The sequence below is a fragment of the Typha latifolia genome, chromosome 8 (genome assembly GCF_019914945.1).
Source record: "Typha latifolia isolate L0001 chromosome 8, TyphaL0001v2, whole genome shotgun sequence".
In the NCBI taxonomy this organism is placed as follows: domain Eukaryota; kingdom Viridiplantae; phylum Streptophyta; class Magnoliopsida; order Poales; family Typhaceae; genus Typha; species Typha latifolia.
This window is the reverse complement of record NC_133093.1, coordinates 5,214,327-5,239,357: the sequence shown is the minus strand read 5'-3', so window position 1 is coordinate 5,239,357 and position 25,031 is coordinate 5,214,327. Positions and strand designations below refer to the sequence as shown.

The window sequence follows — 25,031 nt, the reverse complement described above, 5'->3', positions numbered from 1 at the left end:
GATGATTGAGGCAAGAGGTCAGCTGCTAAGCTATCTATGCATAAGATGCTAAAATGTCTTCAAACCAAGACTGTGTAAGCATATTTGGTTAGCCACTTTTGCTGCAACATAGTACGCATTCTTTGTTCTAAGAAATATTTAATACTTTAATGATCATTGTGAATAAAGAAATGATTGCCATTCAGATAATATTTCCATTAGGAAACAACTAGAACAATAGCTAGGATTTTTTTTTTATAAGTAGAATAAGAGGTGAAATTTCTACGCAAAGTTTTGCTAAAGTAGGCAATTGGATGACCTCCTTGCATTAAAAGAACTTCTACTTCAGTCCCACTAGCATTGGTTTCGAGATCAGTGGATTAGAGAAATCTGGAAGTGCTGAAATAGTAGATGCCAAAGCCTCTTTTAGTAGTAAAAATGATTTCTGAGCTGCAGGTATACATTGGAAAGTATCCTTTTTCAACAGATCAGTGAGTGGTTTAGATATAAGCCCATAATTGCGAACAAATTTCCTGTAATAGCCAGTTAAACCCCAAAACCCCTTTATTGTTTGACAGTTTTCAGTACAGACCAATTGAGCATGCATTTGTTTTTATAAGGATCTGTTGCTATCCATCTTTAGAGATAAAATGTCCCAAATATTCAATGGTAGACACAACAAAAGCATACTTGGATTGCTTAGCATAGAACTTATGTTCTCTCAACAATAGGAAAACTTGTTCTAAATGGTGTAGCTTGTCTGATAACAAGCTGCTATAGAGTAGAACATCATCAAAAAACCAATAATTCGAAAGGAAGGGATAGAATACTGCATTCATTAGAGACTGAAAAGTTGTTGAAGCATTGCATAGACCAAAAGACTGATGAGTGCGGAAAGTTTTCTTAATTTCAGTAGGACACATTCAAATTTGGTGATAACCCAACCTCAAATCCAATTTAGAGAAGACTTGTCCACTGTGTAATTCACCCAATAGTTCATTAATAACAGGAATAGGATATTTAATTTTGATAGTAAGATCATTTAACTTCCTGTAATGAAAACATAACTTCCAGCTCCCATCTATCTTCTTAACAACAATATAGATGAGGAGAAAAGGTTGTGACTTGGTTGAATCACACCTGACTGGAGTAGTTCTTGAACAATTTCTTCTACCGCTGTTTTTTGAGCAAAAAGAATCCTTGATTAGGAAGAGTTGCATTAGGCTTTAAGTGAATATGATGATCTTAAGATCTGATGGGAGGTAAGTCCTGCAGTTTAGCAAAAATGATTGAATATTTGAGAAGTAATTCAATTACTTGAGGATGGAGAGGAGTGTGGTCGGTGGGGGCAGCTGGTGAACTGGAAAAGAGCTGGCTGAGCCAAGCACAGTGACCTTTCATCATCAATTTGTCAAATGAAGCACCTGAAATTAGTTGCCAGGGTCTATCTAAAGTCATTCCTTTAAACAAATAGTTTTTGTATCTCACTATAATTTAACTTGGAGTTTATCAAAGGCATAGAATTAGACTAAATTGTCTCATCCAATCAACTCCTAGCACCATGTCATAGCATGTACCCTAATTGAAGAATTCACATGGCAACACCAAGTATGTTCCCCTGCATAGTCCAAGTAAATTTACTGCAAACTGTAGCGCTAACCAATCTTTGGCCATTTGTTACCATGACTTGTAAAGGAGGAGTTTGCTCTCGCACACAGTGGCCTTCTCTAGCAGATATGGATACTACCACTATCAATTAGCATGTGAAGTGGTCAATGATTTACAAGTCCCTGAATTTGAATGGTACCAGAAGAACAATGGCCAGCCAAGGCATGCAATGAGATTTTCATAGTAGTACAAAATCTGCAGAAAAATCAGCTATTGTGGGCTCTTCAAGTGCCTCCTTAGTGTCCAAGTTCATCATAAAGAGTTGTTTTATACACTTATGCCCCTTTCACCAAACCTCATCACATTTGTAACAGAAACCTTTATCCCTTCTAGCTTTCATCTCAGCAAAAGATAGCTTGTGTATTGGGACTGAATCGGTAGTGGGTTTAATGATATTAGAGGGAAGAAATGGTTGCAAAGTGGATTTTTAGTAGTAGGATCAGTAAAAGATTCAGCATTGGAATGAGAAGAGAGTTTCGGTGGGAGGGAATGATTTGTGAAGGCATTGGGAAATTGAGGTTGAGTGAAAGGATAATTGGTCTTGAATAGTAGAGGCTTAATAGGGTATTTGGCCACTTTAATTTGGGGGGGTCTAAAGACATTTCCTGCATTTTAGCTAAATAGAATACTTGAGAAATCTTTTGGGGGCTGAACATGTGAACAACAGGTCTAATATCATCTCTAAGCCCACTGATAAAGCTTTGAACAAAGTACTCTCTAATGTACATATTCTTAATGAGCATAAGTGATTTGAGCTCTTCAAATCTTGCTTGATATTCAGTAACAGATGCTCTTGTTCAAGTTTGTTCAATTCTCCTACGACATTATCAAATCCCAAATCAACAAATCTTATGCCAAGATCTTCCTCAAATTGATCCCAATCTCATTTAGTTTTCCCTTCTTGATGATCTTGGAACCATGGTATTGCCTTGCCATTCAGATACAGTGAGGCAAACAAGACTTTTTTGATTTTTAGGAATAGCAGTAAACTGAAAAAACCTTTTGCACTTACAAGCCCAAGCTCTAGGCTTATCATCATCGAAGTGAGATAACTCAATTCTAGGAAATTTGAGTGAATTACCTTGGATACCGTGCAATCAATCTGCAGTAGCAGAATCCATCTTGGGCTTTTTCCAAGTATCTTCAGCTTCAATCTCATTGTCAGAGGAAGAAGAAGGAACAAAGTTGGTTTTCTCTTTCGACCCTAGAGAAACCCTTGATAAGAGTTTCAATCTGAGATCCTGTCTGGGCTTGGAAGGTTGCCACTTATTGCTGCATTGCTTTTGGCTTCAAATTTGTGTTGGTTGTGGCCCCATGGATCTTAATCTCATTTTGCTTCGAGATCTCAATTAGAGTAGCTATCTTCATGGATTCTGCCATGATCTGGGAGTGAGACCTACTGCGATTGAGTTGATTCTCTTAGATTGGAGCCGCTCTAATACCAATTGTAGTGATTGGAGGTCACCACGGATGAGATCTTCAGTTAGGAACACTCAACTAGCAGAAATTAACTTGAAGTCAAAGTAAGATAATCTCCAATCCCACAAGATTGGTCTAACTCTCCCAACGGAGGAGATGAGATTGTTATATTTCAGCTTGTAGAGCAAGTAAAGCAAAAATTACAATTTTTATATGTTGATGAGGATCAACGATGGCCGTGCCAACCAACACGCCCCGTGCCAATCGGCACTTATTGTACCGGAGGTGTATCGACACATGGCATGAGGGTAACCGCACGGCACCTCTTTTAGCAGTTTCATCAGCGATGGTGGTGGCGACGGCGAGCGACGAAAGGTGAAGGTGAGTAGTTTCCCTTATCTTTTTATCTCCCTCTCTTGTGGCATGCTATCTTTGACGAGGATATTAGATCCCATTTCTCTCTTGTCTTTTGCCTAACCGTCCAGATCTGGACTAATTACCATCACATGCGTGGCACAAGATGATTTAAGGAATGGGTTGGTAGGAATTGAGCTAATATAGATACATATCTGCCGGTACTTCGAACCTTGATTTGAAGTGGAACTTCATACCTCTACCTTGCTTAGACTAGTTGTACGTAAATTTGTAACCAATGTTTCGATAAAAGACCTTTTTACAGCCTGCCACTGTGATTAAGTAAAGTATTCATATGCCTCTTATTATATCAGCCTAGGTATTGTAGTATGTAGATGGATCGACCTTGAATTTGATGGCTTCTGATGCTCTTCATGAAAAATCAATAAGCTATTCAGTTAGTTTGTTCTTTTAATAACTTTATCTTCCTTTCTGTTTTATTTCTTATTTTGGTAGTAGCCTGTTTGATATATTTATATATATTCACGAATGAAACACCATGTTTGTTCTCTATTACATTTATGGACTGTTTTCTTGTCCTTTGGTAATTTGCGTGCGGCTTTTGGATTTGTTTTTTTATACTCTTAATATTCCTCCACTTTGAGCTCAAGACATTTTTAATATGCCCAAGAAGTAGATATGAATTAAATGGATAGATAGAGCTAGTGAGATTTGTCTTTAGGACCTCCTGCACTGATACCATGCTAACCCACCAATTACCTTCAAAGCTTAAGCTGATAGACAAAGGAGGTTTTATTTCTTTTATCTTTTATTATTTTATTTTTATACTCTTAACAAATGAAATGTCCAATTGTCAGTTATGCAGTAAATGTTATATAGTGCATAACTTGTGTTTCCATATTTAGAACTAATGATATTTAACTTGATTGAATGAGTTTTCTATGCACTCATCTATTTGATTTTCAGCTTCTTGCAGAGACTGAAAGGCAGATATCAGATTCTACGAATCAAGAAAAGGAAGTTTTATTAGTCGACAACAAGGATTCTGATGCAGTACGTGCTCCTGAACCTGCTGGTATTAATGGTCGTACTTTGCCAGAGTGGGCACAACCTCTAGAACCTGTAAAGAAGCTGCCGACTAATGTGGGAACAAGAATTAGAAAATGCATCTATGATGCTTTGGATAAGAATCCACCAGAATGGGCTAAGAAGATTCTGGAGCATTCCATTAGCAAAGAAGTGTATAAGGGGAATGCGTCAGGGCCAACAAAGGTAGAACCTTGATATTTTGTTGTTATCTTTCTACTTTTGTTTTTCCAAATGATAACTTGAATTTCATCCTTGCCGTTCTTATGATGTTTCTCTATTGATCTTCATTTGAGGCAAAAGGAAGTTGCATGTTCTTTTATCCACTTCAGTTTGTCTTGCAGCCTAGGAGCAATCCTCACTCTTAGTGTTATAATTTAAATATGTAATACATCCTTCAATAGCTTGGGCTTTTGGAAAATTTGGCTATTTGATGTCATATTAGAGCACCCATCTTTTGTTCAGATGTGCTTAAGTCCTATCCGCTATTTAACTCGAAGACATACACCAGAAGGGACAATTGTTGGGTCTATTAAGGATGTTGCTGGAAGGGACATTCTAAGAAAGTATAATCCACATATCTTCTCAACAGCTTAAGATTTTGGATTACTTACTTCTTCGACTCTGAAAGCTCCTTTAAACATCCAAATAGTATTATAGCATCTGCTGAATGACAAAGATGGCAATTGCCTTTGCAACAATTTCTCCATAAGATGACACCCTATTTTATCAAGTTCCATTAAACGTGAAGTCATTATATTGGTAATTTGGTCTCCATATACTATCACAATGTAGAGTAGATGATTTATTGATTGACAATCAAGTTCAGATTAAGCTGTTTGGGAGAAAATAAGTGAGTAAAGGTTTAAACGAAATTTTAGGAGTTGGAATGTACACCATATTTAATCCTCCACTACAATATGAGGTTGGTCAGGACACAAGTTTAGCATGTTAACCTCATGTAAACTCGCTATATTTTGTGCGCCTGTGAAGCATGGATACAGATATGGGATACGGGGATACGATAAATTCTTAAAAGTAGGATACGAATACCGCATGGATACGCCAATAAATAAATAAATAATATATTTTCAATTTGTTGTTAACCAATATAAAAATATGGTAAAAAAAGATTATCTCATAAATGATAAGATAAAAGGAAAGAAAGCTACATAATGAGAGGCAGAGGTACCATGAACTCGCAACTTAAGTTTTTAACCCTCTCTCTCTCTCTCTCTCTCTCTCTCTCTCTCTCTCTCTATCTATCTCTCGATCTCTCTTCTCTTTCGGGGGCTAGGGCACGAAGCAATGACCACGGCGAGCGGCGGGTGGCGATTGGCGATGCTATTAGGAGGGGTGCCATGCGACACCCTTGTGCCACGTGCCGGTATGCCGCCGGCACGGCCATCTATGAGTGAAACATTAAAACCTAATTCAACTATTAGTCTACAACTAATTCAGATCTTTAAATAAGTTTCAAGTTATATATTTAATTCATTATCAAATAAACAAAGCCTTAAAGTATTATAAAGGATTAGACAATTGTATACATATAAAGTATATGTTTTATATCATCTCTTAGCACACAAAGAAAAAAGAAAAAGGTTTGGATTATTGAGAAATGTATCGGAGCCATATTGAAAAGTTAAAATTTTATTTTTTTAATTCGAATAGTCCTCTGGTCGTATCTGATACGTATCGAGCCGTATCGGTGCCATATCGATATCCAATACATATCAGATACCGGTACGGAGGGGCAAACGAAGTATTCGTGCTTTATAGTAATGTGCGCATTCCTTGCAGAGTAAAACCAGGCCAGAGTTAGTTTAGGCACTTGAAAGCTAGAACGGACTCCAGAAACTCCTAGATATAAATAATTGAGATGTAGATGAAGATGATAAAGCTTTTGGGGGTATTTAGGTAATTAACTCTTTGTGAAAATTAGGAAAAAAAGAGGACGGCATGAAAAAGTGCTTTCAAAGTTTTTTGAGATAGGGTATTCAGGTAATTAACTGTTCCTGTCATCTTGAATAATTCCATGGAGGGCTCTTAATCTTCTGTGAACTCCCCTCAAAGGGCTATGTACAATCTTTAGTGAGACTATCTTTTGAAAATCTACAAACAGATAATATTCAATTTGTCATTTTGGCAGGAGATAGGAGCAAAATTCCACTATATGCCAAGAAAGACTAGTCCATATACCAAACAACTTGAGTTGATAGTCAGTAGGCTATATTTTCTTTTATCAAATTTCCACCAACAAAGATCTAATTAATTTAGCATGAAAGTTGTGAAACCAAAGTTGGCATTGCTTTCTATTCTGTATCGATCTAATTCTATTTGGCAATGGTTGATTTGATCCTTTTGTTTGTTGGGGGTACAGAAAGCTGTTTTATCTGTGCTGGCAGAGGCATCCGGTGGACCTCTTCCACAAAAGCCTGACAAGCAACGTAAAAGGAAAACTCCTATTTCCTTTTCAGATGCAGTGATGAAAAAATGTCGTATTGCATTACGTCGTGCTGTTTGTGCTGATGAATCTAAGGTCTTTTGCAATCTTCTTGGGACTTCTTTATTGTATTCTAATGAGAATGAGGATGAAGGCATTCTTGGATTTCCTGCCATGGTTTCTCGACCTCTTGACTTCCGCACAATAGATTTAAGACTGGCTGTTGATTCTTATGATGGATCTCATGAGGCTTTCCTTGAGGATGTTCGGGAGGTATGTTTCTTTTACCTATTTCCTTTTCTTTCCTTCGAGGTATTGATTCTGATTGTGAAGTCAATTGATGCTTTCATGTGTTTTAGACATTCGCTGCTTCTATGGTTTGAAGAGCTTAAAGCTCCTTTAAGTAATCAGAGCTTGGTGAACCATGTGTTTATAGATTATTAGTATCACATTACATGGTTCAATATTTCATATTTTCATTAATTACAGACTGTGTTGCCATTCCTATGTCAAAGACTTGTATATGTTTTATGAAGGAAAGTATCTTAGCTTCATCTCAAAGTTTGCTTTACTCCAAGTGTTTGTCCTAAAAGGAGACATTTTTTTTACAGAATTAATAAGGGTGGAAACATGAAGATCTGCTAAATATTGTATGTGCCTTTTGCAGCAGTAGAGTTACATAATGAATAATGAAAGCAATGCTTTGGCTATCATGCAGCATTGTGCATGCTGGACAGTACTTTTGCTGGCCAGCAACTGGTGAGAAAATGATGTTGTGCACAATGATAGGAGGGAAGGGGGGGTTAGGGGGGGAGGGGAGTGGAGATAGGATGGGAGAGAGTATGAGAGGAGAGATCTGAAGGGTTGAGCAAAATTAGGTTGAGGGTACCATTTAGGTGGTGTCCAGGTTACGTAAAGGCTAAGCAGGTTTTGCCAACGCCATCAAGCAATTACTTTGTTTGATTGTCTTTTACAATATTTGATTATATTTGCATGAGTCAGGTCTCACATTTGTTGGTCTAAAAGGGAGTGGAAAGTATTTGTTAACTAATACAAAATATTGGGTTTTCTTCTAAAAGGTTAAAACGCTAGCAATATATATTAAAGAAGGACAGGATACACAGATATTGGTTGTGCTTACAACAGCTACTAAATTATCAAAGACTTCATTAACACAGTTACCATGAAGCATTCTTTCAAAGTTAAGAAACAGCATTACTTAGCACTACTTATTGCTTGCAGGTTTTTCGTAATATATGTGTAGCATATGGTGATCGGCCTGATTTGATGCAAATGGTTGATACGTTGTCTCAGAGTTTTGAGTCATTGTATGAAGAGGAGGTTCATTTCTGATCTTTGAACTTTGCATTTCCTCATTTTTCTATTTTGTATTGTGACATTGTCTCTCTAAAGTTTGTCAATTCTTGTGGAAACTTTCATCTTTGAGTTGTGCTCAGCTGACCCTATACTAGTCTGAAAAGGCTTACATGATGATGATGAAGTGTGAATTTCTAGCTCCTAATGAAGTGGTAGTCATTTTGAATTGCTATATTGAATAGATTTGAATTGAGCAAAAGTAGATTCAGTATTTTTGGATTAAACAAAGCAATAAGTAGATTATTTTTTTCTTCAACCTAAGTCTGACTTGAGCAATTGCTATCCTTGGTCTTTATTGTTAAGATACTTAAAAGAATCTTTTATTAAAGAATTAGCATTTACTTAGCTTCAGTTATGTGAAAATAATCTCAAGCAATTTGTCTTATACAGTTTCAATATTTGTAAGTGTCTAACAGAAGGATTCCAATGCATGATATTTCTTTAGGAAACTTTTGTTAGAAAACTTTTGTTAGAAAAAAAAATCACACTAGAAGAAATCACTCCTATGTACTGGTGTACTGGTGCACCATGATATTTCTATTGGACATGTCCAAACCATATAAATTGATTCTAAGTTTCTCGCACTTATCCTCCACGAGCATGTTACCAATGTCTTCTTTCTGATATTATGATATTATCATCTCTTCTTCAATCTTTTTCACTGACGACTATCGTCCACCTTCACATCATTTCTTTAGGGGCAATTATATACACACACACACACACACACACTAATCCCTATAGCTTTGTTTGTCTTGCATCCATCATAAAAAATCTTTATTCCATTGTAACCATTGTTCTATGACTCTATGCATTATATGCTCATCATTCATCAATCTCATCTTCGTCTTAATTTTTTGTACCAACCTACTGAAGATACTCCTTATAGTCTTATAGATATTTCTTGTTCATCATGAATTACTCTTTTTCCATTTTGATGCCTTTGTTTACAAAAATTGCATTCTGCATTGTCATCCGCCTTAGACCTACTTGTTCTAAAACATTTATATTCTATTTTCTTTACTGCTACATTAGTACCAATTCCATGGTAGATTAACTAATTAAAGTGATAATTTTGCTTGACTACTAGTAGCACCTCTGATAACATTAATTTATTTACTAGACAGTTTCTTTTTTCTCTAGAGCCCACTATGTTAGTACCTTCAAACTACTATTGGCTTCTATACCTGTAAGTACTTTACTCTTTGTGAAATTCAATGCTTAACATGAGTAATTTCTTCCTTTTGTGTTCTTAATCTCTAAAAACGAGGTAGTCTAGGGGACCATGGCTGATACTCTTGATTTAGCCTAGGATATTGGACTAGGGCCATACAGCAAAAGCTTTAGTATGTGGGTCTGATTTATGACTTTTTTTTAAGTTGCTTTTCTCTCAGTTCCATATTCTTGTGTGGATTAATTGACGTGAAGCCAAACCTTTTTGATACCTTTCAGCAAGCCGGAGTCTCCTACTGATCTTTTCTCATCCTTTCTCTTATTTTCTTCGTCTTGCTTCTAGTTTGTTTCTTTGTTTCTTTTCTTTATTCTTGTGATTGTTGTTTTCTTTTTTTTCGTAATATTAGATTGAACTTGGATAGTATTTTCAAAGATTAATACGGTATGTGGAATACCCAAAATAGTTGGGACAAAAGGCGTGGCTGTTGTTGTTGTGGTTTGTAATTTTGTATGTGATTGTGGACTACTACCATTTTGAGAAGGCTGGTTTGCTAGTTATAGGATATAGCTAGCTTATTCATAGGTGATGAAAAATATTAGATCCTTCATGATGTCTGCGGAAAATTTAAGCTAGCTTTCAGTTGTCCTAATAGATTGATTTTGCTTTCTTGTTTGGATCTTGTAGGTTCTCTCTGTCATCCAAAAGTTTGCTAGTTATGCTGCTACTGAGAATCCTGATGCTGAAGCACAACGGGAACTGCATGATATTCTTCTTACAACAACTGAAGTGCCCAAAGCTCCATGGGAAGAAGGAGTTTGCAAAGTTTGTGGCATTGATAAAGATGATGATAGTGTTTTGCTCTGTGATACTTGCGACTCCGAGTATCATACATATTGCTTAGACCCTCCACTGACTCGCATTCCAGAAGGAAACTGGTACTGCCCGTCATGTATTTCTGGTCAATGTATAGTACAAGATGCACACCAAAGTAATCTGGTTGTTAAACGCCATCAGAGGAAGCATCTCGGAGAGGAAGCTCGTGCTTTTCAAGAGGCATTGAGTCAGCTAGCATTGACAATGGAAGAAAGAGAATATTGGGAGTTCAGTGTAGAAGAGGTTTGTTGCTTTGTTCTTTAATTAGATAGTAATGCAATACCAATAGAAAGCATATTTATGTTTCTCAATTTGATTGTATTTCATACACCATAGAACTTTGAGCTTAAAAGGTCCATTGACTTTCGAAGAATTTTTTAAGGATCATCATGTTGACCCCATATCGGGACTTATATGGGTGTTTTCTATGATAACAACCATCTATTGCTGTTAATAGGGTTTATCTAAGTGAATTACTCAATGGTTGGAATCACTTTCCAAACTTATATGGGTGTTTTGAGCTTGGAATCACTTTCTAAACTGATTGATCATTCAAATCTAGTGCACTACAAGTCTACAAACCTAGGTAAAGGGAAATTTATCTAATTGTTCATTTGATATTTGAAACTTCCTAGAAAAAAGAAAGGCTTTTCTAAGTTAAATAGTTAACTCAACAACCCAAATTTGTATAGATTTATCTTTAAATGCCTCATTTGACTAGATTCCTTAAATTTGGTAGAAGTATAAAAATGTATCAAATCGCAAAAAATGAAATTTCTTATTTAGTGGAAAAGAGTGCCATGTTGCGTCTTGAATTTTCACTCCCATTTTTTAAGATATTGTGGGCCATTATGTGTTATATGAATTTTCTATACAAACTGCAAAGTCTTTTATGCTTATTTAATATAGTAAGCAGGAGCTTCGTGTATTGTGGTAAAATGGTATGAAAATATCTCCAAGCTTCCATTCGACTATGGTATTAAAGTTGTTCATACTATTTAGCCGCTAGAATCCTGATGTTTTGGGTAGAATAAAGCCCTACTCATGTGTTTGTAGTTATTACGGGAATATCATTCTTTCTCCTTGTCCAACCCTACTTCCTCCTGTATTTTCCCCTCCGGACCAACCCACTCAGCCCCACCCATTACCTATCCAAACACATGCATGGCTAGTTCCCTAGGCAAGAGCATTGGTAGATGGTTTCTGCCCCTATCTCCCTTCTTGATGACCTCCCATTGACTTTCGTCCCTGCTAATGTGAAGTCCGAGGTTGTGCCCTTTCAGTTGAAATGCATTTAGGTCTCACCACGTTTTTGGAGGTGGGGTTGTCAATCTAGCATGTCTTTCATGAATGGCCGGTGTTTGACTTGAAATTTTGTTCGAAGTCAAGTTGCTCATTTAATAAATAAGTTGAAAACAAGCAAAGCTTACCTCACTTATGTTCAGCTCAATATAGCTTGAATTATATATTATATAAATATTTGAGATATATATTTGAGCTAAGTGAATTGGTTCATTGACACCCATAGCCATTGGTGAATGGTGAGAAGAGGTTGTGTGGGTCCCGCAAGTTAGCGTGGTGGCCAGAGAAGTCATGTGTGTATGTTGGACACATACAAATTGTGGGATGTGGTTCTTGTAGATGAAGAAGAGATGGATCTTGTTGAGAAAGAGGCCTATGGCTTACCTTTTTCCAAGAAGAGAACCAGTTAAAAAGCTTATGCTCTCTTCCCCTCCTCTACACCACCGTGTGATGAGCGAAAATTGATTGATCAACGTGGTTGTCAGTAAGGTGGGATGTGCAATGGGTAGGGCTGATGACCCATTTGATCCCACCCCTGGACCTCCTACCTCTTTTAAGAACATCATAATAGGCCCTTATCTCAGGTGTTTATGCCCAAAAATAATTTCTAGATAATTATGTGGATGACCAACCACATTCTCTAGTCTAGATATTCTAGAAACAGGACCTTATTTGTCATACTCAATGCTCACTTCACCATTTCCCCTCTTACTTTTTATCTGTATCCAGAATGACCAAGCTTTCTTTTGAGGTAATTTTAGAGGGTTCATTGGACTTACTGTAGATCTTTGCCTGTCACAAAATTGATGTTGTATATCATTAGTATACTAAAACAAATGTTACTTTAAATTGTCAATCTTTATTTGTCACAAATTGATGTTGTATTCGTATATCATTAACATAGTAAAACAAATGTTAAGATATTGTCAATCTTTGGTAGTTCTGATGAGTGATGACACAATTGAGGAACTGCCACTACAAACATTTAGGCCCACATTTGATTCTGTCTTGTGCATACGCATGCATGTGAATCTGAGATTGAGTTTCATGTACTTGTCTTTTCTCCAATCCCCATATTCAATTTGTTGTAATCTGTTTATTTAAAATTATTGCACCTCAAAATACTGGGATCATTTGTCTCTTTGTCATCATGTAACTAGTGAACTTCCTGTATGTTATGCTTCAAGGAATTTGTGTATTGGCTTCTGGTCTTTTCTAACAAATATATTCCATCTATTTTTGCTTACTTCTGCTGGTGTGTGTGGAGTACAGAGAGTATTCTTGCTGAAATTTCTGTGTGATGAGGCGCTGAACACTGCTCTTATCAGAGAAAACCTTGAACAGTGTGCTGACAAGTCAGTTGACCTGCAGCAGAAGTTGCGTAGTTTAGGTGTCGAATTGAGAAACCTAAAATTCAAAGAAGAATTGTTAACAATGAAGGCTGCAAAAGAACCTACAAAAAAATTTAGTGGATTAGGTGATCTTTTAAAGGAAGAGGTGATAACTGTTTGTACTAGCCATGGTAGATTGGTGGATCATGAGCATTTCAACAACAATGTAAACTATGGTAGAGTCATATTAGAGAATCCACTCCACAGGGCATCTATGACATTGGAGGACTCAATTGAAGATATTGAACAAAGTAATGGTTGCATGAATCTGAACCAGTTACCAGAAGGAATGAATAGTCGAGTTACTAATGGTGAGACACCCTTGACAATTTCTGGTGATAAGAATGTTTCTTGCAGTATTGCTGCACCTTGTAATCCATCGCCCAGTATGACATTCGCTTCAGAAAATAAATTAATTGGCCAAAATGAACAGTTGCAGGTAGATACTGCACATGAAATTAATAATGAAACAAACAGAGAAACGCCCCATGGTGCTGCTGAGCATGGAGATTTACAGATGAGAGTGCTGGGTATTAATAACAGTAAATGTTGTAGTTCTGATACGACAAGCATGGTAAGTGTGCATAGGAATGCACCTGCGAATAGCACTGACATTCTTTGTGGATCTTATCAGTCTTCTGATTCTGCTACAAGAACAGATGTGGAAAAGACTGCTTCTTCGATGCGCATAGTTTCTGGGATCAGTATTTCAGATGGAGAAGTATTTGATTCCAATAATGATATGTTACCCCAATGTAATACACATCCCAGTTTCATTGGATCTGATTCTGGTAGTGGTAATTTTGAAATGGACTCCTTAAAGAATGAGATTTCACAGTTGCAGAATTCAATTGCCAGTCTAGAATCACAGCTTATGGTGTCATCTTTGAGAAGAGAGTATCTGGGAAGGGATTCTTCTGGTCGATTGTACTGGGTTATAGGTAGACCAGGTAAGCGTCCTTGGTTGGTTGCTGATGGAAGTGTTCCCCAGGAAAGAGACAAAGACATTGTAATGGGATACCACATATCAAACAGTTCAGGGAATTTAGCCTCATCATGTTCTATTCCGAGGAGAAATATATTCCCTAATGGATCTGATGCCTACGGTCAATCTACTTTTGGTTTGAATAAGTGGAGTTCCTCCATGTTTTCTCTATATGAATCTGACAATGAAATCCAGCATCTTCTTGGTTGGTTGAAGGATAGTGATCCTAGGGAAAGAGAACTAAAGGATAGCATCTTACAATGGCAACGACTTCTGTTTCATCAGGAGAATCAATCTTTTGATGTTCCTCAACTGTCATTTAAGTGTTCCATCAGTGAAAAGTATGAACCTCCACATATTCTGACTACTAAGGCTGCAGTAATTCTTGAGAACAAGTTTGGTCCTTGCTTGGAGCTTGAAGTAAATGAACTGCCAAAAAGACGAGGAAAGAAGGCGAAAGTATGTTATGAAGAGAGAATGTACAGATGTGAATGCCTGGAACCTGTTTGGCCTTCTCGGCACCACTGTTTGTCATGTCACCAGACTCTTTTTGCTCCCAAGGAACTTGAAGGACATAATGATGGAAGATGCACACAGGGCAATCCTGCTTCTAGTGAAGGTAAAGAAAGTGATGATCCTATGAAAGGGAAACCTACAAAGTCTGAGAGCATCAAGGAAAAGGATAACTTTGATGAGATTGATGCTACTGACACATATAAGAACAGGAAGTTAGACATCAGCCCTAGACTAGTCAGATTATCAAGGAAAGCATGCCCTTATGACCTTCAAGAGGTTAGCAAAAGGTTCATTGTAAGAGGTACGAACAAGGAGTTGGTGCAGGAAATAGGGCTCATTGGGTCAAATGGGGTTCCATCTTTTGTCCCTTCAGCTGTGTTCTTTCTGGATCCTCTAGTTATCTTGAATCAAACTGAAAATACTGATATGGTTCTGAATTCTTGGTTGGCCTCTTTTGATGAATCTCCTCTGATGTCCTCAACAAAGGAGATGAATTGTTCCAGACAGCTTGCTAAGTCAGCTCAGAATTCCCTTGTAAATTTTGGTGGGGGAGTCTCTCTAGATATTAGTAGTGGCGAAGAAGCATCTTCTGTTGCTGATAAGATAACAGCCTCAGCTGTCAGTCCGAGCTGCACAATTCCTGAGTCATCACTGAGGCCTCTTTTAGGGAGAGCTTCTCAGATCTTAAAGCGGCTAAAGATAATTTTACTTGATATGGATGCAGCTTTGCCTGAGGAAGCACTAAGACCTTCAAAATCTCTCCTAATGAAAAGGTGTGCATGGCGTGCTTTTGTCAAAGCTGCAGAGTCAATATTTGAGGTATGCTAATTTATCAATATACTTATGCTGCTTTTTTTATTTCTGTTGGTTCGATACTTATACAAATTTCACACTATTCTTGAGAGAGCACTTCATACTTGACCTATTGATTTATAGGGACACTATGTTCTATATGCTGGGAAAAGGTTTGAATAATGGTCATTAAGATTCAATCTATTCTTTTTGACATACTACATGACCTAGAAATGATAGGAATAGTATGCTTTTATTAAGTATCTATTTTCAGATTTTGTCCTTCAGGTTAAAAAGTCAACAAATTTTAGTACATCCTCTCTTTATTTTCATTACTTATGAATATTTATTCATTGTCTATATCTAAACATTAGCACCATAACTTTTTCCTTAGAGACTACTCATGAACTTAGTTTGGCTGTTGTCCTTGGATTGGGAGGATTTGCCTTGAGTTTAGTACTCTCTTGTAGCATCAACTTTTAAACCAACAAACTGAGCCTATTTCATTGATCAATTCAATCTATTTTTCTGTTGCAAGCAAGATCTCTGTTGCTATTTTATATATGTTGGATGGAAGTACATAAAAGAGAGTAACTTCATGGTTTCTCACAGACCCTTAACAGTCATCTTCTAAATTGAGATTTGAAGGAAACAATAAGGTTGACCATAACATCAAGAGTTCTCATGTTGGGTGTGCTAAGATAAGTTGGCAATCTGGCATGTATACACCTTATCAGCACCAATATGGAGTATCTTGGTTTTTCCTGGTGCTGGATTTGCATTTCCCTCCCTCCCCTTCCCCCTAGCATGCAAACCTGTGCGAGCCTGTATTCAGTTGGGAAGGTGTTAACTTATGCCTCTTATGTGAAGGTCTGGCTTGTACAGTGGTGATAGTTCATCGGCACTTGGTCGCCCCATGGCACACGAATCCTTGTCCCAATAATTACAATTAAACTACACTATGTGTGTAAATCCTTATCCTTTCTTGATTCAGTTGAAGTTTCAGGGATGTGCTCTCTTACCAATACAATATCAATTCCTTTCCAAGCTTCCATTGAACTAATTTTCATTCTTACTCTTGTTGGATATATGTATTTCTTGTTCAATGGGTTCAGATTTTGTAACAAATTTTTTCGTTCTTTTCAAAATTTTGACAACTTGTTACGAGTCTAGATAATTAATAATTCATACTACCTTGGTAAATAGTAAAATAGTGCAATACCCAACATTCTAATGAGAGTTTTGGTAAAAGCCAGTCCATCTTGCTTCTATCTTTATTTTTCTTGATAGAAATAGCAAAACGAGATTTTTTTTTCTTTCGCCTACATGCTTTTTCTTGGGGAATGAGCGGTGGGTTAACTGCCTCGCATATGCAATATGCAATTCTTGAGTATCTATAGAGCTTCAATATAACTTTTTATTATTTAATTTTATTAATGAAACTTATCATACTTGGAAATATTTATCGAGTAATCATATGATTAAAGAGTAGCATCCCTTTATGGATAGGATATTATGGATATAATCTCCTTATATTGTATAGCAACTTTTACCTATTTATAAGTTTTTATCATGGATAATTCCCTTTTCATCCTCAGAACTATTACTCTTTCACAATGACTTTGAATTTTTTTTGATACACAATGATCTCCTAATCTATCAGAAATACCTCACTTGACCCATTCCGTTAGGTTTTTGTTATCTATTTTAGTTCATAAGATGTCACGTGATAAATATATAACAATTTTACCCCTCGTATGCATGTGCAAGTCCCGTGCAAGTAAAAAAGAAAATTTAGGTGGACAGAATCACCCTTCCTCCTCTCCCTCTGAGCCCGAGAAGCTCAACTCCATCAACCTCCTCATGTACATGGTGCCCATTGCTGCCCTAATCCTCCTCCTTGTCACCCTCCTCTTTGAGCCCGACGTCTTCTGCCACCACCCTCACCAAGATCCAAGAAGAGCCCAGTCTCACCTTACCCATTGGGAATGCCACGTTGCCTGCCTTATCAACCTCACCAACTTCTTGGTCACAAAGCACACCAGCGCCCTCATACTTCAAGTCCTCGGCAATGCAAGGTTGTTGTCGTCTTTGTGCTTATCCTTGGGGTCAGCATCCTTGGGGTCGTGCTCTATAACGAAGAATAGTAACCCTCGACCATTGATCCATCTTGATTTCAATTAGTTTCTGGTCGATTTTGTTTTGATTTCCTCTCAAAGCTTCGATTTCGACCACTAAATCTTCTAATCTTTTCCCTCTGAGAAGGATCGATGGGAGGATGGTGAGGAGTTGCAGATGTTCCCTGCTGAAGCTGGTGAATTCGGTGATTGGTTTGGGGTGGGGATGGGTTCAACGAGTTGTCGATATTGTCTTGTGCAAATAGGAGATCATCTAGCTTTGTGATCATTGCATAGGCTAGATACAAGTTCTTGGCCTCAGTAGCATCTGCTCCTACTAAGAGTAGATCTCTCAAGCTGTTTTCTTGAATTGATACCAAATTTTCCATTTGGGATGAGTCATGAGACACAATGTCATGCGCTAATGAGGCATCACAATAGTCTATACCAAGGAAGCTCACCATCATGTCTATATAGACATAATCATTAGAGGAATCATCACCATAGATGATGATGGGGATGGTGAGAACGAGAATAGAGAGGGTTGGCGGTATGAGAAGATCTCCATCAAGATCGGCTTTGGGCAGAGCTAGCGCACTAGCTTCAATTTGCCATTAGGAGGAGATGGTATTGATGATCAAGGACAGAGAAGAGAGGAAGAGAAGTGAAGGGGCACGAGGGCAATGAAGTAATTTTAGAAAATTAAAGTATTTAATATTAACTAAGCCACTTAATTATCCCACCATTATAAGTGAAGGGGTTATTTGGTCAATTCATTAATTTTATTAACGGCAACAAAGGGTAAAGTATTTTTGATAGTTTAGGAGGTCATTATGTACCAAAAAAAGTTGAAGAAGTCATTGTAGAAATTGGTGATAGTTCAAGAGGGTGAAAAAGAATTATCTTTTTTTATTATTATAAGATATCCAATATACAACATAGGTAAATTATATATGTTCCTTTTAATATTTTTATTGCTAGACTGCATCTACTCTTGCATATGCACTCGCATACCATGAACACTTTTCACAACATTGGGTATCATGACTATTGACCGAGCAACCACAAAGCCATTTTAGCTAAAATGACCATAAAGATGATGCTTTATTCCTTTAGTGAGTTAAGTCTATATAGGATTAAGTTTATTTTTTGTTAATTTATTCTATTTTCATCATTTATTTGACTTATTTTTATGCATTTTTAAAAATTTTGTAGTTGGTTCTGTTTTAGGCTCAATTTAAGATCTTCTGGGTCAAGAAGTCAGTATTTGGCTAGGTTTTATTAGTCGGTATATGAGTAAGGTGTCGCTTTTAACCTAATCCAACTAGGAACTTGAGTCAGTATAGAAAAGATTCTTTCTTCCTCTTCCTTTGTGTGAAGTGTTGATTGGTGTGATCAAGGTTCATCGGATTGGGATCGGTCAAACCTGATACCGAACCAGGGCCGATCCCGATCCGGATCAGGATCGGCCTGTTTTAGTTAAACCGGGTTGGATCCATAATGGATTTGACCCAGATCCGAACCAAGAACATCAATTATCGATGTCCCCAAGCCAAGCTAGGCAACTTTACCTTTTTTGACTTTACCTTATTTTTTTCTCACTCTCTTTTTCTCTCTTTCACTCCTTTCTCATTTTCTTCAAACTCTTACTCTATCTAAATTCTAACGGAGAGATCTAGTTCCGACGAAAAATTCTAACGGAGAGATCTTCATCAAGTATTTATTGTTTCGAACCATCACATGATCCGTATGTTGATTATTATCCTCTTTAGTATCCTTAGTATCCTTAGTATCCTTAGTATCCTCAGACAGAAGATCCACATATTGATTATTATTCACCTCAGAGACAATAAGATCCATTTGATATGAATGATATGATACAATCACTCTTTGGAGCACTAGGCTCTAGACATCATTATTTACAAACTTATGGTGATTATGATGAAGACGACCACAGAGATTTACGAGAGCCAGCTCAGTATTCATCGAAGTTTTGACTTTTGAGTAAGTACTTTTGTTTAATTTTTAAGGCTCATGTGAATAATTATTTTTTTTGTCATGTTATCTAAATTTTTTAAAATTTTCCTGCATTTTTAAAAAATATTTAGAAGTTTTTATAATTAAAAAAAATCCGATCCGATTTGGGCAACTGATACGGCCGATTCGGCCGATATGTATTGTTTACCCGAAGGCCGAATCCCTGTCCCAATTTTTCGAACCTTGGGTGTGATGTCAACCATTCCATGTGAGTGCAATTATACTAGTTATTATTTTCATCTAATCCTTTGTTTTCTTATTTCTTCTCTTTCTTATGTTCTTCATTTGTTATTCTCTTCTCTACATATCCTTCTCTTTCCTGTGTTTTCTTTGATTCTTCACACCTGAAACCAAAAGATTTTTTTTGAGGTTTCAGTTCTATAGCAATTCGTGCCGTTGGGCACTACAGCAAACATACCGCTGGGTACTATAGAGAAGATCTGACAGTTATTTTTGCCATAGTTCCCCGTTTCAGCCGATCCTAATCTGGTATCGGTCAGATCGGCCAAGTTTCGGCCGTTTCAGCTGAAATGAACCAGATCAACCAAGAGAAAGGGGGGAGAGAGGGAAGATAGCAAGAAAAAGAGAGGGAAGATAGCAAGAAAGAAAGGGAGAAAGGGAGAAAGAGAGAAAAGAGAGTGATAAACTTATTGGAGAGAGGTCGACAGAGCTAAATCTACATCAGAAGAGTTCGCTAGAGGTCGATGGAGCCGGATCTACAGAGAAGTTCAACGAACGTTGATGGAGGCCGGAACTATATTGAAGAAGCATCACTTAGGAAAGAGGTTAGGAGGGGAAGATGAGTGCGTGGGGGAGAGAAAGAGATGGAAGGAAAGGAAAAGGGAGAGGTTGGGATCAGAGATTTTTTGGAGGGTTAGAGTGGGAATAGAGATAATGAGTAAGATAGGAGAGAGTTAGTGGGAGAGTTAGTGGAAGAGTTAATAGGAGAGGGTTACTGGGAGAGAGTTAGAAAAAAATATTTGTATGAGAAAGGAGAGACTGCATGGGTAGTAGAAAATAATATTTTTATTTTTATTTTTTATTTCTTAGACTTCATATATGAATAATTTATATTTATATATTATTATTATTTTTCTATTTTTATTTATTTTCTGTATTTTAAAGATTATTTTGAAATACAGGTCGATATGGACGGCCGATATTGCAAATACGGCCGATATGTATCATTTTTAGATGGCCAATTTCGATCCCGATTTCAATACTTAGTTAGAACCTTGACCATTACTTAGATTTCATATCGGGATAATTTCTTTTCTTATGTTTCATTTTTCTTGTTTTTCTTTTGTATTTGTTTCTCTATTGAACTCACTATTTTTCATGGTTAGCAAGATTTGCCAAACTCAATCCGAATCCAGGTTCGATCTGAACTTTCTCTCTTTAACTCTTTCTTCTCTCTCTTTTTCTCTCTTTCACTTTTACTCTTTCTTTCTCTCTTTTTCTCCTTAGCATATAGACATTGTTTTTCTAATGGAGAGATCTAGCTCCAACGAACTTTGGCGACGCAAATCTTACTCCGGCAACACAGAGTTCTAGCAAACTCCGATATGTACTATTTATTTATTTATTTATTTCTCTCAATTTTTTTATTTCTTATTCTTCTTTTTTCTTCTCTTTTCTTCTTTTCGCTGCACCATAGTTTTTTTTCGTTTACTTTTTCTTCCACCCGCTCCTTTTGTAATCTCTTATTCTTTTCAGTTTCCACTGCACTGTAATTTTCTTTTTATTTTCTTATATTTTATTGTTTTTAAAAAAATTTAAAAATTTTCTTATATTTTTAAATAATATTTGGAAATTTACAAAATTTAAAAAAATCCGATCTGATCAAGGCGACCGATACGTCCGATCCAATTAATACGTATCATTTTTTTGGAAGACCGATTCTGATTCCGGTCCCAATTTTTCGAACCTTGCTATTTTTTCTTATAATCTTAGATCTTCCTTGAATCCATTGTTCTCCTTTATCTATCCTACATTCATTTTTATGGTAGGTATGTTCTCCTGCATCATTTAGGCTCCTCACTCCAACAGTTCAATATAGGGGTAATGTTGCCTTTCCAAAAAGTTGCATGTGCATAGAATTTTCATCCCTGCAAATAGCACTTACTTTTTTAGTGTAAGGATTCTGCGCCTATGCATCACAAAATATCATGCAAATTGACAATTAATTGCTAATCTTGAAACCTACTGTAGCTTCATTAATAGTGTTGCATGATGTAGGCTTGAGATATAAATGGCAAAAAGGTAATAAGGAAATTTCTAGCCTTATTGCTCAATCTTGATTTGGGGAGTTGGAGTGGACATTATCAGAGAGAACCTGTTTGTATTTTCTGTGACATCTAATATGTAGGATAGAAAGAGTAGCATTTTTTTGAGTAAAAAATTATGGAGCTAGATAATGATGGCTGGGGAAACATAGTCAGAAATTAGTTGCCAAACTTGTATGACAGGTGTCCTCAGGCTTGAAATTAATTTTAAATTGAGCTTGAGCAGAATCAAATTAGAGGGTTTAGTGTTTATGCTTCATTGTAACTTATATATAGGTATCTATAAATATGTTAATAGATATATTTATTAATATTACTTAAGGCAAATATTCAGTTCAAATCAAATTTGAATCTAATCTAGTTAGAAGATCTATTGTTGATTTTATCTTGTCATGTAGCAGCTTGTTATTACTCATGTTTAGCTCAACTTGAATGAGGAAATTAAGCTCAATTACAAATTAAACAAGCTTAGGTTGGTATGAGCTTGCAACTCCAAAAGAAAAACATAAATTTAGAGAGATCATATGCCGCAGGAACATAAATTCATTCAGAAAACAAGCTTATGCCTGAACTAGTAAATACATTTGGAAAAAAAGTTCACGCCTATAAACTATATCAGTTCACATGTTGCAAATCATGGCTTTAAATTAAATGCCATAGCTCAATTTCCGAAAGTTCAGGCCTTTCTCCAGTAACTTACGGTGCATTCTAGCAAGTACTTTGTATAGAATGCCCCTTTTAATTTCTTCAAAATAATTGGTGGGTTTACTTTAGTATGTTATTGTATTTCTAATCAACTATGTTGATGCTTCTTCTAGATGGTTCAAGCAACAATCTTGCTAGAGGGTATGATCAAAGCAGAGTATCTCAGGAATGGTTGGTGGTACTGGTCTTCTCTCACAGCTGCTGCTAAGACTCCAACAGTATCATCCCTTGCTCTCCGGATATACACCCTGGATGATTTTATTATCTATAACAAAGACTCCCTTCCCAGTTCAGACCAAGCAGATAGTCTGAAGACAACAAACAAGCAGGGCAAGAAGCGAAAAGATCCAGAAGTAGCATCGTAATGATGCTGTCAAGTATATCGAGACTAACCGTTTGTCCCAATTCTGTGAGGCAGCTTCATTGTAGGATCATGATGATGCTGTCAAGAAGACCAGCTATACTTCAATCCAAGAGCTTTTTACAGACGCAGCCTTGATAATTTGTCATGGCTACCACCCAACTCCATCAGTTCTCATTAATCCTAACCAAGAGAAAAGGCGCATTCTGGTGTTATCTCCACTACCTCCTCTGATGTATATACTTTTAAAAGTAAAATTGACAGCACTGAGAATTGTTTTCTTGTCGAAAACCAGAGACAGCTTGCTTGAGGGGAGTTGCACTTCAAGATGCCAGGAAAAGCAGCTTTCTCAGCGGCAGGTGGATTGCATACATGTGGGTTGACCATTGAAGTGATGGGAGATTCTTAGAACATACAATTGCAACCAATGTAAAAGAACTGTAGGTGGAATGATTCTCATTGGAAATTGCAGAATCTTTGTCGTACTCTCTCTCTCTCTCTCTCTCTCTCTCTCTCTCTCTATATATATATATATATATATATATATCAACAAATATTGTAGTAGATATTGTCATGTGCTCTCGTTTCCTACGTACCTTGTTGCAGCACGCTGCAATTAGCTGTAGAATTTGGATTAAGGTCAGAGGAGAGGTTTGCTTGTTTAACTAATTTCACTGCCGGAATGGAATTGTGTCGCGTCAATCAGGGGCCGTCATTTATCGGAGAAACCTTTGAGATATCAACTGGTAGTCATCATCTGTACTGGATATTCCAGATTTGTTGTGTAAATGACTCTTTATAGGCAATTATATAAATACAAAAGCATTACAATGGTAAAACAGTACGTCACTTGATGTAATATTGAAGTTCGTGGTTCAATATATGAATTCCTTGATAAGATGTTCTACTTTTGCGAACTGGTTTTTACTGTTTCTTTTTTTTTTCCTCTCATACAGTTGTGTAATTTTTTTTTTTTTTAAATAATTATGTTCCAGTGCTTTGGATGAATTTTACTACAGCGAATAAGAATAAACTTATTCTAGAATAAGCCTTCTTATTCTGGTATAGTAATTAAATAATATCTTATCTTATTCTAGTATAGTAATTTATCATTTTCTTACATCTTATTCCATATAATTTTTAAAAAATAATATAATAATAATCTACAATTATTATTTTGTCCATAGATTAGACAATATTTAATTACAAATCACCTCACCTATAGTTTGAGATTCTCCCTCTCTTCATTATTTTTTCTATTAAATATTAGTTATTTTAGCTACAGTTTATTTTTTTTTCTCGTCTCTTTTTTTTTTGAATTTTAGACATCTCGCCTATAGTTGAGATTTTTTTTAATTAGTAAATTCTGCAAAACTAAAAATAAAAAATATTAAGCCTGCATACTTTTCTTGCATTGCGAGCTTATAACCTTGCATTACAACGCAGTGCGGGTTTATAATCTTACATTATACCGTCAGTGTGGGCTTACAATCTTGTATTAATCTACAATGTCTATTTATTTATTTTAGTGTATAATTATTTTATATTAAGTGCAGACTTATAACTCTGTATTCCCTCATAGTTCCTCTTTATATCCTCTAATGTATTGTTATTTTAATGCGGGCTTATAACCCCGCAATGCCTCTTTATTTAGCACATGGTTATTTTATACAAGTAGTGCAATGTTATTTCTGCGATATGGACTTATAATCTTGCATTACTTCGTAGTGCATATTTATTTATTCATAGTGCAATATAGAGTATTTTAAGTTTGTAGTTTTAATACAAAATAATGTTATTTCATAAAAATGTTATTTACTACTATTTTAACATATAGTCAAGGGTATTTTCATCATTGGGTTAAAAATATTACCAATTCCCAATACAATTACCTTATTTTAATACCAATTTTATATCATATCAAATGTAATTATTACACCTTATACTAGTATTGAACTAAATATTATAATAACTTATATATGTATTAACCCTCTTCTTCTAGTATTAAAAATTAGAATATTTATGCTTATTCCATCCTTATTCTACAGCCCTGTTCATATCTAGGATAGAGAGGAATATGAATAGCTAAACCTAATTTGTTATTCCTAAAGTGATGGTTGTATTCTAGGAATAGCTATTCCTA

The 25,031-nt window shown here is 36.3% G+C and overlaps 1 protein-coding gene across 1 annotated transcript in view; it reads left to right on the top strand.

Moving 5' to 3' along the window:
* LOC140793451 (methyl-CpG-binding domain-containing protein 9) overlaps nt 1-23,786 on the top strand; it is a 46,196-nt gene extending 22,410 nt beyond the window's left edge. The window contains exons 6-11 of the mRNA XM_073144932.1: nt 4,408-4,713; nt 6,911-7,246; nt 8,216-8,314; nt 10,209-10,640; nt 12,972-15,410; nt 22,641-23,786. Of these exons, the coding sequence (XP_073001033.1) occupies nt 4,408-4,713; nt 6,911-7,246; nt 8,216-8,314; nt 10,209-10,640; nt 12,972-15,410; nt 22,641-22,892 (3,864 nt within the window). The 3' untranslated portion in view covers nt 22,893-23,786. The remainder of the gene's footprint in view (nt 1-4,407; nt 4,714-6,910; nt 7,247-8,215; nt 8,315-10,208; nt 10,641-12,971; nt 15,411-22,640) is intronic.
* The last annotated feature ends 1,245 nt before the right edge of the window (nt 23,787-25,031 follow it).